The sequence below is a fragment of the Lynx canadensis genome, chromosome D4 (genome assembly GCF_007474595.2).
Source record: "Lynx canadensis isolate LIC74 chromosome D4, mLynCan4.pri.v2, whole genome shotgun sequence".
Taxonomy (NCBI): domain Eukaryota; kingdom Metazoa; phylum Chordata; class Mammalia; order Carnivora; family Felidae; genus Lynx; species Lynx canadensis.
The window spans coordinates 90,540,184-90,557,597 of record NC_044315.2 but is presented as its reverse complement, the minus strand read 5'-3'; the positions used below and the strand labels follow the sequence as shown (position 1 = coordinate 90,557,597).

At 61.2% G+C, this 17,414-nt stretch overlaps 1 protein-coding gene across 1 annotated transcript in view; it reads left to right on the top strand.

The window, feature by feature from the left end:
- Positions 1–11,276, top strand: part of RALGDS (ral guanine nucleotide dissociation stimulator) — a 29,465-nt gene extending 18,189 nt beyond the window's left edge. The window contains 15 exon segments of the mRNA XM_030292865.1: positions 179–238; positions 1,122–1,315; positions 1,548–1,867; positions 2,590–2,805; positions 3,131–3,234; positions 3,705–3,789; positions 4,760–4,828; positions 5,187–5,273; positions 5,834–5,866; positions 6,228–6,349; positions 6,537–6,632; positions 6,913–7,114; positions 7,281–7,523; positions 8,983–9,097; positions 11,101–11,276. Of these exon segments, the coding sequence (XP_030148725.1) occupies positions 179–238; positions 1,122–1,315; positions 1,548–1,867; positions 2,590–2,805; positions 3,131–3,234; positions 3,705–3,789; positions 4,760–4,828; positions 5,187–5,273; positions 5,834–5,866; positions 6,228–6,349; positions 6,537–6,632; positions 6,913–7,114; positions 7,281–7,523; positions 8,983–9,097; positions 11,101–11,276 (2,122 nt within the window).
- The last annotated feature ends 6,138 nt before the right edge of the window (positions 11,277–17,414 follow it).

Genomic DNA, 17,414 nt, shown 5'->3' with positions numbered 1-17,414 from the left:
AAGGTGCTGGCTGGGCTTCGTTCACTCAACAAGTGGGCACGGAGCCCCTTCTAGACGCTTCGCATACCCCAGACCAGACTCTACCCTCCTGGGCTTCCGTTCTCGTCCAGAAGTCAGCCAGTAACCCTAGACATCATAGCAGGTACGGTAGATGTGATGCCCTCACGGCCTCCTCTAGATACGGATGCATCCTTCCTTATTCTGACGAGGACGGCGGACCCCAGGACCAACTGAAAAAGTGAGCGGACTTGGGAGCCGATGGGAGGACCCCCGTCTCCAAGGTGGGGGACATCTAGGGCGGGGGCGGGGCGCCGGGCAGAGCCACGGCTCCCACACGAGCTGTGATTCCTGCTGGAGGGCCGAGGGGCGGGGGCCTCTCCTGCAGGAGGAAAGGAGTCAGACAGCCGTGGCTGGGGTCCTGGGCCCTGGGGAGCAGAAGAGAGGCCGGGGGCTGAGGTTGGCCCCTGAGAGAGTGGGTCCCCCCGACAGCCCACCCCAGCCCCTCCTGCCCGGCCCCGACCCGGGGTCCCAGGACGGAGGTGTGGGGGCCACCTGCTCACCCATCGACCTCACGCGTCAGTCCCCTGAGTCCAGCTGCCCGGACTGAGCACAGTGTTCCTGAGAATAGTGTCCGTGGGGAGAGGGGACCCCCGGCGCCTCGGAGGCAGTACGGCCACCATGGGTGCAGGAGCCGGGGACGAGGGGCCATGAGAGCCCACGCAGGCTGGGCGGGAGGACGCTGCCTGTTCCCTCCTCCTCACACGCTTACGCAGCACCTACTGTGTGCGGCCAGGGCAGGGACAGAGCAGACACGGCAGCCCTCGCCGTCCTGGAGTTTACGCCGTAGCCAGGAGGCCCCCGGACAGACAGGGGAGGGGCAGGCCTCCCTGGGGAAGGCAGGGGTGCCCACACCATCGATGGAGGGCTCCTTCCCGTGGGGACGGCCAGGCCCCCGCCTTCTGACCGGACCTGCCCCTGCCTGGACGGCCAGTGGCAGGGGAGGGGTGCTCAGGTGGGCCTGGCCTCTGGATGGAGGACCCCCAGGGGCGCCGCAGGGGGCCGTGCGGAAGGAAAGGCCGGGCCGCTGACTCTGCTGCCTGCCCCCCCCCCCCTCCCTCCAGTGCCATCTCCTCCATTCTGGGCACCTGGCTGGACCAGTACTCGGAGGACTTCTGTCAGCCCCCAGACTTTCCCTGCCTCAAGCAGCTGGTGGCCTATGTGCAGCTCAACATGCCTGGTTCTGACCTAGAGCGCCGTGCCCAGCTTCTCCTGGCCCAGCTGGAGCACGCAGAGCTCACGGAGGCCGAGCCCGAGGGTGAGAAGGCTGGGGGGTGGGGGATGGGGGTGCACGGGGACGGGGCGGTGCTGGGCCACCCAGGGAGGAGCCCCCGGGGGCTGATGTGGGGCCAGGAGCAGAGACTGAGAGCCCCGGCGGGGGACCACAGGGGGGCAGAGGTGCCGGTGTGGGTTCCTGGCCGCGGCTTCCCCGGGAGGCTCTGGAGTGGGTTCTGTCTCTGCAAAGACATCTGGAAACTTCTCTCCTCTAGCTCTGCCGCCAGCTCCAGCGCCACTTCTAAAACCAGCTCCGGAACTAGAGCCGGCTTTGGCACCTGAGTCAGAACCAGAGCTAGAGCCGGCTCCAACACCGGCTCCAGAACCAGAGCTAGAGCCGGCTCCGGAACCGGCTCCAGCCCCAGCTCCGGAACTAGAGCCAGCTCTATCGCAAACTGTAGACCTGGAGGCAGCTCCGGTGCCCGAGCCTCCCTGGCCGTCACCTGTGGCTGCAGAAAATGGCCTGAATGAGAAGCCTCACCTCTTGGCCTTCCCTCCCGACCTGGTGGCAGAGCAGTTCACACTGATGGATGCGGTGAGCAGTTTTTCTCAGCCGAGCGGGGCAGGGGAGCGCTTTCCTCCAGCCTCTGGTCCATTCCCTGCCATTCCCCGGCATATCCCAGCTCCGTTCCTGCGTGGTCTCTGGACTGTGGATGCAGAGATGGGACCCTCCCCACCCCATCCCTGTGCGCAGTGACGATGGATTAAATGAGATGGGGCGGTAGAAGGCTGGGCGGAGCCTGGCCCATTCGATGGGGGGGTGGAGCTCACCGTGGTACGTCCAGCTCCGTGGGTCACCCCACCATCTGCTGGGGAGGCCTCAGCACCTACGAGGCACCTGCCGTGTCCTGGAGTTTACGGCAGACAAAGCCTGTGGGCGGAGCGCCCGTGGTGAGCGTGCATCTGGACAGGGTGGGGGGACCTGAGCCACGACGGGGGAGCCGAAGGTGCCGCCTGGCGTGCGCAGCTGTGAGCCAGCTTCTGGTGCTTGCAGTGAGTGAGGGTGGGCGTCTGAAAATGCCAGACGCTCTTCGCTGCCCATGCGTCATCTGGGTCACTCGTGCGCTGGGCGCCCACGGTCGGCGGAGAACAGAGCCCAGAGGCACGGCCCCCATCCCGGGCCTGCGAGGCTCGAGCCACATCCTCAGCTTTCCCTGAGCTCCAGCCCTGACCGGGGACCCTGCCTGGGACTAGGGAGACCGGGGACGCTGAGCTGGGCCGTGGCAGTGCTAGGTGACGCTCCCCATGATCCCCCAGGAGCTGTTCAAGAAGGTGGTGCCCTACCACTGCCTGGGCTCCATCTGGTCCCAGCGGGACAAGAAGGGCAAGGAACACCTGGCTCCCACTGTCCGCGCCACGGTCACCCAGTTCAACAGTGTGGCCAACTGCGTCATCACCACCTGCCTGGGGGACCGGACTGTGACGGCCCGGGACAGGGCCAGGGTGGTGGAGCACTGGATCGAGGTGGCCAGGGTATGCCTTGGGGGGGCCCTGGGGAACCCCTTTCTCGCCTTCGTCTGCCCTCAGGGCTGTGGTCTGTGGTCCACGGCCCTGCAGAGACCCCAGCCCTCCCTTCCCAGCGGCTCGCTGGCCTGGATTCACACGTCCCACTGCTCGATGCTCACTGCCCGCTTAATGTCCTCCCTCGTGTTGAGCTCAGAACCTCCTCCCTGGGAGTGTCACGGACGGGGGCCCAGGTGCTCGTTGGGGCTCCCTGGGAGTCTGTGTCACCCAGGATGGAAGGTCAGAGCTCAGGGGACTGCACCCGCACCCCACGGCCCTTCTGTTCCTCTGCCAGGAGTGCCGTGTCCTCAAGAACTTCTCGTCTCTCTACGCCATCCTGTCGGCCCTGCAGAGCAACTCCATCCACAGGCTGAAGAAGACGTGGGAAGAAGTTTCCAGGTGGGGAGACCTCTCTCTGCAGGAGCTCCACCTGGAGGGACCCGGGACCCCCCCCCCCAAGCGACTGAGCATTGTCCCCTCTGTGAGCCTGGGACCTGCCAGGAGGCAGCAAATCCTGAGGCCGGCCTGCTGGCTGGGGGGCACCCCTCCAAGTGTCCGTTGGCCTTAGGTCAGCACCTCTGCCCTGGGACTCAGTTTCCCTATGTGTCAAGCACTAGACAGAGCCACATTGGAGATTTTCCTGTGTTTCCTTGCCAGCCACACCACTCTGTCCCCTTGAAATCCAAACCGATCCAAACAGAGCCACACACGTGGAGCTCGCCTCCCCCGGCCCACAGAGTGCCCTGGGCCCAGCAGAACCCTGGGTGAAAACCACCTGTCCGGGCGGTTGGGTCCTTGGGTCCTAAATGGATCGGCACTCACACCCCTCCCTGCCATTCCCATGGTTCTCCTCCCTTTCCCCCACCCAGGGACAGCTTCCGCATCTTCCAGAAGCTGTCGGAGATTTTCTCGGATGAGAACAACTACTCACTGAGCAGAGAGCTGCTCATCAAGGTAAAGTCTGGGCAGAGGAGGGAGGTTCTCGGTGGACGTTTCTTTGAAAAGTTCCAGTCCTGTCTGGGCTGGACTTTGAGGAGAGTGGGATCTTTTTGGTGCATGGGCCGGTGGGGGGTAGTTTGGGGGACAGGAGGCCCCGGTAATGGAATGGTGTGGGAGCAGCTGAGGTGTTCCACAAGGCGGGGAGCGGGGGGGTGGCTGGATCGGCAGGTCTCCTGCTTCCTCCAGGCTGCTGGGAGGCTGGGGTCTGGGGTGGGAGGCTCCTTCCGTGGGCGCTGCAGCTCAGGGTGGGCACACCCTGGCTCCCTGGGGACAAGGTACCGCAGGGGGTGCCAGAGGCTAAGTCCCGAAGGGGCTGCTCGACCTTGGGTCCAAATGAGCAGTTCTGGGACGCAGCTCTGGGAGCCCTGGGGGACTCCTCACCCCGCCCCGGGGCAGGCGCCACAAATGGATCCCAGACATCCTGCAGGCTGTCACTGCAGGGCCTCAAATTAGCCGGATGACCAGTTAGCAGGAACAGATCTCCAGCCCACTCACCTCTGAGTCCCTCTAGGACCTTGGGCAGGTCACTACCCCTCTCGGGGCCTCAGTTTCCTTAGCGGGAGAGCGGAGGAAGGATGAGCCTGGGGTCCCTCTGGTCTCACGACTCATGGGGAGGCAGTGAGGTACCAGGAGAAGAGGAGTGTGGGAGAGTTCTGTGCAGGGCACCTCGGAGAGGGCACGGGCTGCAGTCCTTGGGGACCTCCCGGAGGTGGGTGTCTTGCTCACCTGCACTTTCCAGACCAGGAAACAGGCTTGGGGAGGCCAGGCCACTGGCCCCACATTCCCACACCCCGGGAGCACCAGGGCACCCCACTGGTGACAGCAGAGCATTCGGACCAGTGACCAAGTACCAAGGTCAGGTCTGCTGGAGGGGAAAGAGGGGAGGAGAGGAGGGTCTCACTGATCCCGTCCCCAACCCTGGCAGGAGGGCACCTCCAAGTTTGCCACCCTGGAGATGAACCCCAAGAGAGCCCAGAAGCGGCCAAAGGAGACGGTGAGTGCACTCGAGGCCGAGAGAGGTGGGGGGGGGGGGGGGGGGGGGCGGGCCCGAGGCAGGAGAGGAGGGGTCGCCCCCAGCCCTTCCCCCCTGCCGCTGCGGTGACCTGAGCTCCTCTGGGCCCTGACAGGGCTGTGCCCTGACCAGCAGGGGGTCTCGAGGGTGCCGATGGCAGCTGGGCTCGGTGGGCTTAAGGGTGGGGAGGGTCCAGGGACCACAGAACCTTGGCGAGGTTGGGGTCTGTGGGCACTGGGAGGGAGTCTGGGGGAGACTGCTAAAGGTCCCCGGGCTGCTCCGAGTGGGAGGCTGGGGGAGGCCTCGGTCGTTGCTCATCAGCCCTACCCCAACGTCACAGGGTGTCATCCAGGGCACCGTTCCCTACCTGGGCACCTTCCTCACAGACCTGGTGATGCTGGACACCGCGATGAAGGACTATCTGTATGTGAGTGAGCCCCGGGGGCCGGGGCCGGGTGGGAGTGGGGCCGGGGTCCTGGAGCCCTAGGGGAAAGCGCCCCTCACCGAGCCCTGAGCTCTGAAGCGCTGGGCACACCTTGTCTGAGGGCCCCCAGCCACCCCCACGTGCCTGGGCTCCTGCCCGGCTCACCAGTGAGTAAACAGAGCTAGGTGCCCAGCCGCTGAGGCTTAGAGCTGCCCAGGGTCTGGCCCAGCTGCCCACGGCCCTCCCTTGGGCAGCAACCACAGGAGGAGAGAGGCCCGCCCTCCAAGCTGGGCCTTCCTGCCTGAGGCCTCAATCCTTTTGTCCTCAGAGGGCTGGGCCAGTAGTTGTTTGAAGCTCTGTCCCTCTGCCCACCACCCCCTAGATCCTAGGAGCACCCCCTCCCCAGGCCCAGGGGTGTGTGTGTGTGTGTGTGTGTGTGTGTGTGTGTGTCCGTCCACCCCGCCCCCTGGTGTATGCTGTCGGTAGTGCAGCCTGAGAGGGGCTGAGGGGTGGTCATGGACAAGGGGACGCCTTCTGATGCTCGCTGGCTGTCTGCCTTCCAGGGGAGACTGATCAACTTCGAGAAGCGGAGGAAGGTGAGCGGCTGCCGTCCGTACGTGTTGGCGGGGGGGGAGAGGGGGTGGAAATCAGAGACCTGCCTCAGCTGCATCCTGCTTCCTGTTACATTTGTGGGGAGAGTTGGATACACAGAGGAGGGGGGACCTCTCCCACTGGAGGGGGGTACAGGAGGCCAGAATCAAGGACAGCTTCCTGGGAGGGGCTGTTTTGTTAGAACAGAGTGGCCCTGGGCGGGAGTAGAGAGTAGGAGGGGACACAGAGACCCTGGGCCCCTGCCCCGCCCAGCACCCCCACCCACGACCCCCCCGGCAGCCCCCCGGGCCACACCCAGCACCGCATCCATCCCATCACTGTCCCGTCCTTCCCTCTGGGCCCCAGGAATTCGAAGTGATCGCCCAGATCAAGCTGCTCCAGTCGGCCTGCAACAATTATAGCATCACACCCGAGGAGCACTTTGGGGCCTGGTTCCGGGCCATGGAGCGACTCAGCGAGACGGAGAGGTGAGGCTGGCTGGGTGCGGGTGGGGCACGGCAGGGGCGGGCGGGCTGCGGTGTGGGATCTTGCTCAGGACCGGGCTCTGTTGCCTGGTGGTGGCTGGGCGTCTGGACCCCCACTGCCAGGCAGGTTCTGGGAGGGGGACCCGAGTGTGCCTCCTGCTCGCCTCACAGCTGCCTCTCTGTCCCGTAGCTACAACCTGTCGTGTGAGCTGGAGCCCCCCTCCGAGTCGGCCAGCAACACCCTCAAGGCCAAGAAGAACGCGGCCATCGTCAAGCGCTGGAGCGAGTGAGTGGCCCCGGGCTGGCAGGAAGGGCTCCCTCGGGGCTTACGGAAGCCTCGGGCTGAGCGCGACTGGGGCCACTTGTCTACCCTCCCTGGGCCTCAGTTTCCTCCTCTGTGAAGTGGGGCGATCCTGAATCGATCGCTTCCAGAGCAGGGACAGACGTGGTGCTGGTGACTGACCGAGCCCTTGGCGCAGAGCCCGGAGTGCCGAGTGGGGGGGTGGGGGCAGGGGTGGGATGTGTCCCAGGGGAGGCCCCCCGAGTAAGCTGAGCCGTCCACGCAGCCGCCAGGCCCCCAGCACGGAGCTCAGCAGCAGCGGCAGCTCCCACTCCAAGTCCTGTGACCAGCTCAGGTGCGGCCCCTACCTCAGCAGCGGGGACATCGCCGACGCACTCAGCGTCCACTCGGCCGGCTCCTCCAGCTCCGACGTGGAGGAGATCAATGTGAGCTTCGTCCCGGAGTCCCCCGATGGTCAGGAAAAGAAGGTGACCGCCCGCCCCTTCTCCCTGACGGCCCTTCGCGGGGCCCAGGGCCCCCCACGCCACACCCGTGAGCGGCCGAGGGGCGCTCCCGGCTCCCGAACAGAGCGCCCGGGGTCCCCCGGAGCCGGGCGCTGGCCCGGGCGCCCCGCTGACCGTGCCGTCCCCACAGTTCTGGGAGTCGGCCTCCCAGTCGTCCCCGGAGACCTCCGGCATCAGCTCGGCTTCCAGCAGCGCGTCCTCCTCCTCAGCCTCCACCACGCCCGTGGCTGCCACGCGCACCCACAAGCGCTCCGTCTCAGGGGTCTGCAGCCACAGCGCCTCACTGCCCCTCTACAACCAGCAGGTGGGCGACTGCTGCATCATCCGCGTCAGCCTGGATGTGGACAACGGCAACATGTACAAGAGCATCCTGGTGAGCGGCGCGGGCGGGCGTCCCCGTGCCCGCGCTCTGCCGGGCCGCACGCGCGTGCTGGGCTCCGTCCCCTGCCCGCTGTCCTGGAGCCGACCTTCCGGGGGGGTCGGGAAAGACAGATGGTCGGCGGACAAAGAGAAAGCAGCTTCCGTGGAGATCCGGGGCCAGGGCGGGCTTCACAGACAAGGCACCCGAGGCGGGCAGGCAGGGAGGGAGGGAGTGGGGGGAGGCCTGAGGTCCGCGGCTTGGGGCCTGGATCTCCGTGGCGGCAGACAGAAGCCGCTGCTGGCTGGGGTGACGGGTCGGGTGACTCAGGGCTTCTCTGCGGGGGTGGGCTGGTGGCCGGAGAGGCGGAGGGGCCGGTCAGGAGGCGGTCAGGCGGGGAGAACGGTGGCTACCAGGCTGGTGGCTGTGGAGGTGACGGGCGGTATGAGACGTTAGATGTCATTTAGCGCTTGAGATCAAGCCAAGGGGATTTGTCTCCAGACACTGTATGTGCTGCTGGTGGGGGCAGGGACTCGCGTTCCAGAACTCAGGCTGTAGACGAGCCCTGTGCACTCTCTGGAGGTCCCCCATCCGGTCACAGTGCCCACGTTCCCTGGGGCAGCGTCCTCGTTGGCCCCTGGCGTGTGCCCCTTCCTGGGTGGGAACCGGCCGCGGGAGACCTAGTTCGCAGCTAGCAGCCCCAAGGAGCGAAGAGAAAAGGCTTTTCTCCCGGGGCCCCGCAGCCAGACGGCCAAGCCCGAGGGCCGTTCACAGGGACAGGCTGGCTGAGAGGGGAAACGTGCTTCCGAAAGAACCTCAAATATGTGAAAACGCACGCACGCGTGACCCTGTCCTCGTCCGTGCAGGCTGCCGTTAACAACGGTTCAGGTGCCCGTTACATACCCACCGTGTACTGAGCTGCTCTCCCCGCCAGGAACTAGCCTGACTGTCCTTAAAGAGCCGCCTGTATGACCCCACGTCCGAGGCCCGTCTGCACTCTGGCCTTTGGGGTCGAGGCAAGACGGGCGGCCTGTGCTGGCCACCACAGCAGCCTCTAGCCAGTGCAGGCCTGGCCTACAGGCAGCCCCTGGGCATCTGGCCAGCTCCTCTCCTACCTCCCGGGCTGGGACTAGACGCCCTCTCCTCCCTGGGTTCACTGATCCCATTGTCCCGCCGGGCCGGGATCCAGGGGAACGGCCCCCGGGAGCAGGCAGGTTCCCACGGTGGCATGGGAGGAGGTGGCAGGCTCGTAGGAGAACGGGGGGATGGGGGAGGCAGGAACAATGGGGAAAAGGCCCTCATCGTAGTGTGGGGGGCCTCCCGGGGCAGGACCAGGTGGTGAGGCGCCCGTGGACCCAGCCAGAAGCTGAGCCTTTGAACGCAGCGCGAGGCAGCTCCGAGGGTCCCTGGTGCTGTGCTCTGTGGGGGCTCCTCCCGGACCCTCGACCTCACGGCTGCCCCCTCCCTGATCCAGGTAACCAGCCAGGACAAGGCTCCAGCCGTCATCCGCAAGGCCATGGACAAACACAACCTGGATGAGGATGAGGCCGACGAGTACGAGCTCGTGCAGGTTATCTCCGACGACCGCAGTAAGTCCGGGGCCAGGCGGGCGGGCTGCGGGGGGGGGGGCAGCACCACACCCCAGGCCCAGGCCCGCGGCCCCGCGCTCCCTGGGGCAGCCTCCTCACTGGCCCCTGGCATGTGCCCCTTCCTGGGCGGGAACCGGCCGCGGGAGACCTAGTTCGCCGCTTAGCGGCACCAAGGAGCGAAGAGAAAAGGCTTTTCTCCTGGGGCCCCGCAGCCAGATGGCCAAGCCCGAGGGCCGTCCACGGGGACAGGCTGGCTGAGAGGGGAAACGTGCTTCCGAAAGAACCTCAAATATGTGAAAATGAACGCACGCGTGACCCTGTCCTCATCCGTGCAGGCTGCCGTGACAAAACACCGCGGGCCGGGGAGGGGCTGTTAAACTAGTGAAATGTACTGCTCACGGTTCTAAAGGCTGGAAGTCTAAGATCAAGGTGCTGGCAGCATCAGGTTCTGGTGAGGGCCCCCTTCCGGGTGGCAGACGGCCACCTTCTCGTGTCCTCACGTGGCAGAAGGGGCGTGGGGGCCTCAGGAATGGGATTATAAAATCCTGTCCTCATCACTGCCCCAAGGCCCCAGTGCTTGGGGCATTAGGATTCCCACACGAATCTTGGGCACACACGATCATTCTGACCATAGCAGACGTTAACAGTTGAAAAAAAAAATTTTTTTAATGTTTATTTATTTATGTATTTATTTTTAACATTTTTTTTAATGTTTCTTTTGGAGAGAGAGAGAGGGACAGAGCACAAGTGGGGGAGGGGCAGAGAGAGAGGGAGACCACAGAATCTGAAGCGGGATCCAGGCTCTGAACTGTCAGCACAGAGCCCGATGCGGGGCTCAAACCCGTGAACTGGGAGATCGTGACCTGAGCCGACGTCGGACGCGTAACCGACGGAGCCCCTCAGTTGTTTATTTTTGAGGGAGAGCACGTGCAGGGGAGGGGCAGAGAGAGAGGGGGACAGAGGATCCGAAGCGGGCTCTGTCCTGACAGCAGAGAGCCTGACATGGGATTTGAACTCATGAAACGTGAAATCGTGACCTGGGCCGAAGTCAGGCGCTTAACCGACTGAACCCCCCAGGCGCCCCCGGAGGACGCTAAAACCAGGCTCCGAGGGTGTGGCTCAGTGGGTCAGAGCTGGGAAAGCGACAGAACCAAGAGCAAGCACAGACTCGGAGCCGGGCTGCGGGGCTCGGAGAGCTCGGGCAAGGTCCTTAGGCCGCCTGTGCCTGTGTCCCCCTCCCCACGAGAGCGGGGAACGAGCCAGGGGTTAATCCCTACGGAAGCACGTGCTGTGCAGGTTACCTGTACGGACCGTCCTCGCCCTGTTTTCTCTCCATGAGCCGCACGTTTGCTGCCGGCCGTTAGTGACCCCCAGCGTCCCCACAAGTGGTTTTCTAAACCCTCTCTCACCTTCTTGCACCATTTCGGTGGCGTGGGGAGGGGGACTGCGCAGGCGCGTGCCCCATCTTGCAGGGCGGGAGGACTGAGGCCCAGGCAAGGTAGGGAAAGTGAGGCGGGGGCGCGACGCTGGGCTACAGACAGGGTAGGAGGGGCCCAAGTAAAGCCTGGCATCTGCCACTCGGAGCAGGGAGGCGTCCTGGACCCAGGCACAGAAGACCTGGGGCAGGGCCTGCCCGTCGCTGGGTCCCTCAGCCTGGGTCCTGAGTAGCACGGGATCCAGGGGAGGGGTTCTAGATTCCAGCTCGGGATGGTGGTCAGTGGAGGCAACAGGTGTGCAGGACGGATAACCCTTTTCCGGCTCCAGGCCGAGGCGGGGACTTAGGGAGTCGAGTCCCTTTGTAACCAAGAGTCATTGGATTTCACGAGTCCCAGCAGTCGACCCTCGGCAGGTGTCCTTCCCAGGGGTCCTTGGTATTCCTGGATTTAGACTGGGCGTCTCAGGCCTTTGGCTCGGGCCTGCCCTCGGTGGGGGGGGGGGGGGGGGGGGGCGGCAGGGGGGGGCTCTGTCAGCACCACTGACCCCCCCCGCCCCTCCCCCACCAGAGCTGAAGATCCCGGACAACGCCAACGTGTTCTACGCCATGAACTCTACTGCCAACTACGACTTTGTCCTAAAGAAACGGACCTTCACAAAGGGGGCAAAGGTCAGGCATGGCGCCAGCTCGACTCTCCCTCGCATGAAGCAGAAAGGGCTCAGGATCGCCAAGGGCATCTTCTAACTCGTCCCCGGTGCTGGCCCGCCACAGGGACCCCTCTTGCAGGGTCCGGCTGCCTGGGTAACTGAGCACTTCCGGACTCCGGTGGCCCAGGCCAGGCGGGCACCCTCTGCCCAACCCGCCAGCTCAGGCCACCCCCAGACTCGTTTCACCCTCAACGTCTCCCACTGCCGGGATTGACGCCTGCTGCTTGACGGGCTGACCTGGCCTCCTGTGGACCACTCGCCGCCTTAGGTGCCTTCTGCTCTCCGGAACCGGAGGACCAGCTGACTTTGGCCGAGGAGCGCCGTCGGTGGGCACGGAGCCCCGCGTGCCGCCGGGCACTGCCCTCTGTGCGCTGCCCCTCACACCTGCTCAGGTGTGGGTCACTGCCACCTGTGCCCGTGGGCACCCCAGGGCACCTGCTCATCCACTGGGTCTGACCACTGCAATTCTCTCCTCCGCCCGCGGGCATCGGCCGTGCCCTTCTGGGGTCCCGGCCCCTCTTGGCCACCACACTAGCCTTTCCCGGGCCGCACCAAAGATCCCACCGTCGGGGCCAGCAGAGTGAAGGAGTCTCGCCCACCCCCTGCCCAGCCCTCCCCCAGGAGGTTGGGGTGGGGGGGAAGCCTCTTCACAGATCGCACTCTTCACCCGGTGAGTGAGGACGGTCTCAGAAGAGTCCCGTTGACACTGAATCTCACGACACCGCGGGTGCCGCTCACTCCCACGCCCTGGGCTTCACGAGACCGCACGAGACGGGGGTTAGTGGGAAAGAAGGATTTGGGGGAAGGGGAGGGGTGTTGAATATTTGTATAAAAGGCAAAAACAAAACAAAACAAAACAGAAAAAGTTTACCAGTTGGGGAGGGGCAATATTTATTTGTTGTAAATAGCAAATGCTAGACTTGAATATTCTATTAAAATCCAGTTTCTACTATAGCCTGGGAGTCGTGGTTTTGTTCTTGCACATCCAGTGAGCTACAGACGCTCACCTTCTGTGTTCAGATAGGAAATCTTGCGTGGCTGGCTTATTTGTATGGAGAAGAAGCGAGAGGGGCCAGCCCCCGTTCTCCGGCTCCCCTCCGGAAACACGCAAGCCCATCTTTCACAGAGCACATAGATGCTCACCTCAGTGTCATTCACCTGGGCACCGAGTCCCCCAGAAACCCTGGGATTAGAGGCTGGAGGTACTTTCACGGGACGTAACCACAAGCCTGGAAACTTGGGTGTGTTTAAAAATAACATTGGTGAGGGGCGCCTGGGTGGCTCAGTCAAGCGTCCGACTTCGGCTCAGGTCATGATCTCACGGTTCGTGGGTTCGAGCCCCGCGTCGGGCTCTGTGCGGACACCTCGGAGCCTGGAGCCTGCCTCGGATTCTGTGTCTCCCTCTCTCTCTGCCCCTCCCCTGCTCACACTCTTGTCTCTGTCTCTCAAAAATGAATAATAATTAAAAAAAAAAATAAAAAAAAAATACTATTGGTGAGAGAAAATCGTGGAAGAAGCCACACTGGGGCCAGCCTCTCCAAGAAGACGGTTCAGCCGGGGGGAATAACGATCAGAATTAACAGTCCAGGGACTCCGGGACCTCATCCAGCACGAGAGCCAGGGGCATGCTTGATGGCCAGCAGCACAGCGGGACGTCGGCGGGTCAGGCATCTCTGCCAGACCTCACGCTGACCACCAAGGCAGCAGGACAGAAGCTTCGGTCCCTGACCAACAAGGAATACAGGGAACGGCAGAGCTGGGAAAAGTCACTATAGGAACGGAAGACCGCAGCTCTCCAGCAACCAAAGTAAGCCCTGGTTTCCAGAGTTACCACATCATCATCTCCAATATCCAGTTCCCAACAAATTGACAAAGTTTACAGAGAAGTAGGAAAATGGGGCTTGCAGGTAGGAAAACAGAACCGGACAAAGTGCCCGAGGGAGTCCAGAAGGTGAAGTTACTAGTCAAAGACATTCAGTCGACTGTCTTAAATACGCCCAGCGAGTTAAAGGAAACCACAGACAAAAAGCAAAAAAAAAAAAAAAAAAATCCCTAAAGGAAATCAAGAGAACGATGTAGGAACAAATGGGAAGTTTAACAGAGACAAAAACTCAGGGGTTCAAAGTACGAGACTTGACAAACTCAGTAGAGGGGTTCCGTGGCAGAGTTGCGCAGGCAGAAGAGAGAATCCGTGAACTTGAAGATCAGGACGACGACACTGTGCTCCTCGAAGAGCAGAAAGGAAAAAGAGTGAAGAAAAACGAACAGTCCAGAGGCACTGCGGTGACATCCTCAAGTATAACAACATGGGCAGACAGGGGGTCCCAGAGGAAGAAGAGAGAAGGGACCAGAGAGATCATTTGAAGTAATAATGGCTGGAAACTTCCCAGATTTGACGAAAGACCCAGATCTACACCCAAAGAAGCTCACTGAACTCCAAGCAGATAGACTCCAAGAGAGCCACGCAGAGATACGTGATAATCAAGTTGCTGAGAGACAAGGAGACAATCCTGAAAGCAAGAAGCGATTGATCGTGGACAAGGCACCCTCAAAAAGATGAAAAGAGGGGCGCCTGGGTGGCTCAGTTAAGCATCCGACTCTTGATTTCGGCTCAGGTCATGATCTCATGGTTCATGAGATGGAGCCCCACGTCAGGCTCTATCCTGATAGTGTGGACCCTGGTTGGAATTCTCTCTCTCCCTCTCCTCTGCTCCTCCCCTGCTCATGCTCTCTCTCTCTCTCTGTCTCTCAAAAATAAATAAACATTAAAAAAAATTGCTGTAGCAATACGCTGTATTTAAAGAGACTCACTTTGAACACAAATATACAAAAAGGGGGTGGCGCCTGAGTCAGTTAAGTGTCTGACTTCGGCTCAGGTCATGATCTCGTGGTCTGTGGGTTCGAGCCCTGCGTCGGGCTCTGTGCTGACAGCTCGGAGCCTGGAGCCTGCTTCGGATTCTGTGTCTCCCTCTCTGTCTGCCCCCTCCCCTCTTGTGCTCTGTCAGTCTCTATCTCTCAAAAATAAGTAAACGTTAAAAAATAAATTAAAAAACACCTAGAACAGGGTTGCCTGGGTGGCTCAGTCAGTTAAGTGTCCAACTCTTGATTTCGGCTCGGGTCATGATCTCACGGTTCGTGAGATTGAGCCCCATGTCAGGCTGTGAACTGACAGTGTAGAGCCTGCCTGGGATTCCCTCTCTCCTTCTCTCTCTGCCCCTACCTCAGTCTCTCTCTCTCTCAAAATAAATAAATAAACTTAAAAAAAAGAAAAGATCTAGAACAGGCAAATTGGGACAGAAAGTAGAAGAGACTCTCGGGTGGGGGAGGAGAGAAGGGAGGACGGTGTTATTGACTAATGGGTACAAAGTTTCATTTGGGGGTGATGAAAAAGTTTTGGAACTAGATATGGTGACAGTTGCACAACAGTGTGACCGGCGCTAACATCACTGAATTGTACTCTTCAAAGTAGTTAAATTGGCATATTTTATGTTGTATACATTTTATGCCGATTTTCAAAGAGCGACATTTGCAAAGACCACTTCCTGACCCAGGACGGTGGCTGCCCTTCTACGGTTTTGGAGGAAGAGGGAATATTTTCTGCTTGTTCTATTGGGGTTTCTGTTGACCACCAGTTAGGAACTTATGGATTTCAGGGCTAAATTTGAATTCCATCAGCGCTAAGCGGTGGCGGTGGGGGTGGGTGTGGTTGTAAGCAGATCAAAAATTTGCAATAGGAGTGTATTAGCCAGTGGCCTATGGTCAGACACCTCTCTCTAGGGGCCCGTGGTCAGCCCTTTACCTGGACTGAATTCTTCCTGGGATCCTCGCCTCTGTCCTTCGATTTCCTCCTCCTGCTTGCTTTGAATCTGGGGGAAAGATTTGTAATGCCGCCTGAAGGCTACAGCCGAGCCTTGTTCCGTAAGCATTTCAGCTACCTATGAGCTAGGATTTTCAGCCTCCCTGCAACCCTACATATAACTGATTTTGCCCAGAAACACGCTAAAAATCCCCACCCCACCCCACCCCCCACCTCTCCCTGCCGGGCTCACGGTGGCTGCCCATCCTAGCTGGGGTGTGATGACTCCCGGCTGAATGCTGGTGGGGATAAGCGTCCTGCCGGTGAAAGACCACCACACCCCCCACCCCTGGCCAAGACGAATTCTGGAGCCATGTGGGTCTGAGGTCCAGTATCGGGCCATCGCCAGCATAGAGAGAGACTCAGTCGTGTTGATGCCAAATTGTCCTAAAGGGTAGGTAGGCCAGAGCCCTGAGAGCTCGAAACGCCCTGGATGGCTGGGTTGGTTCTCTGTCCACGTCCGTGCTTTGCTTTGTCAGGGAGGAGATGGGTGCATTGAACCTTTCCTGAGGGGACGGTAGAAAGAGGGCCACACCTCCGGTAATCATAGTTGACCGTTGAATAGCACGGGTCTGAACGTGCGGGCCCAATTCCTCACAGCTTTTTTTTTCCAATACACAATAGTACTGTGAACGTATTTTCTCTTCTTTACGATTTTCCTTTTTTTTTTTTTTTTTAATGTTTATTCATTTTTGAGAGACAGGCGGAACATGAGCGGGGGAGGGGCAGAGAGAGAGGGAGACACAGAATCCGAAGCAGGCTCCGGGCTCCGAGCTGTCCACACAGAGCCCGACGCGGGGCTCGAATTCACGGACCGCAGGATCACGACCTGAGCTGAAGTCAGATGCTCAACCGACTGAGCCACCAGGCACCCCAGGAGACCATTTGAAATACCTATACAAAATACGTGTTAATCGATGACTTACGCTATCGGTGAGGCTTCTGGTCGACAGTAAGGCTGTTAAGTTTGGGGGGAGTCAAAAGTTCTATATGGGGGGTCGGCACCCCTAACCCCCACGTTGGTCAAGGGTCAACTGTACTTTCAACTTCATCCTCTGGATACCGCCTGTAAAGGCAAAAGCCAGATGAATTGTGGGACGACCTTGAGTTGTCACCGACAACTGCAGGTATCACCCAGACATAGTGCAAGGCCGGCCTCTGCCGGAAAGGTCTTCTCCGCCCGGACCTGGACCCCGATGCCCCCACCACTCTGACACGGCCTGGCCATTCAGGGATGCGATTTCCTGAATGACAGGCAGGCACGACTATGCTTCCCCTCCCCCCGCCCCCCACAAACAAGGGCGGGAAGTGCCACATCCCAGGGCCAGTCCAGGGCCGGTCAAAGGCACTGGGGTCCAACGGGTCTCTCCTACTGTGTCAGGAGGCTCCTGAGAGCAGACCCAGCAGGTACAACCACATAGGGAAAGTTGTGTGTGTGCTAATGTGGTGGAGAGACACGTTGTTGTTGCATTCTTGAGTTTCCATTGGCCAAGAGCAGGGACAGTCACCAGTAGAGGCCACAGGGCTGCGAGGGTCGCTCCGCTCAGTCTTGGACGAAGAATCCCCTCTTCACACCTGAGAGCCCTCCACCAAGCCAGAAGCCCAGGGTAGCCAAGGTGGCCACAGGCCGGCCCGAGTGCCCCCTGCTCCTTGACGGGGGACACAGGTTCGCCCCCTGTCCAGCTCAGCCACGTGGGGCCCAGGCCTCAGTCTTCAATCTGTGACTAGAGAGGGAAAGAGTGGCTGGCTGGTCCCCGTGTGCTGCTGTCCCCAGTCCCACCAGGCAGAGCCATCCAGGACTCCAGAATCCGCTCTCCTGTGAGCCCTCACCACCTCCCCACAGAGAAAAGAATGGGTGAGGGGTGGGGAGGCTCCCCAATATCGTCTCAAGCACTAGCTTTGGGGTTCCTGGATTTGAGTCTTTGATGACCTGGGGCACGTGTCCCCCTCTCGGTGCCCACCTCGTGCGGCCATGGTGAGGTCAGGCTGCTTAAGCTCTTGGGCACTTGGCACGATGCCCGGGCCCAGACGCCCACATGTGGGAATGGCCCTGACCTCTGCCTCCCGCCCCCCTCCCCCCCTGTCCCCAACCAGCTCTGCCAGAGCCACCCAGGGCCCAGTCCTCTTACACCCTCTTCCTTCTGACCTTCCAGTGTGATGCTTTCTTCCCCTCGACTTGCATCCGGCTGCAAGCAGAGCCGGTTTCTATCCCCGGGCCAGTTCCCCAGACCCCGGCTACAACCCAGGGGTCACTGCCCATGCCCCAGAGGGCTTGGCGTGGCTGGACTCCACCGGTCCGGGGTGGGGGGGCACCGTCTG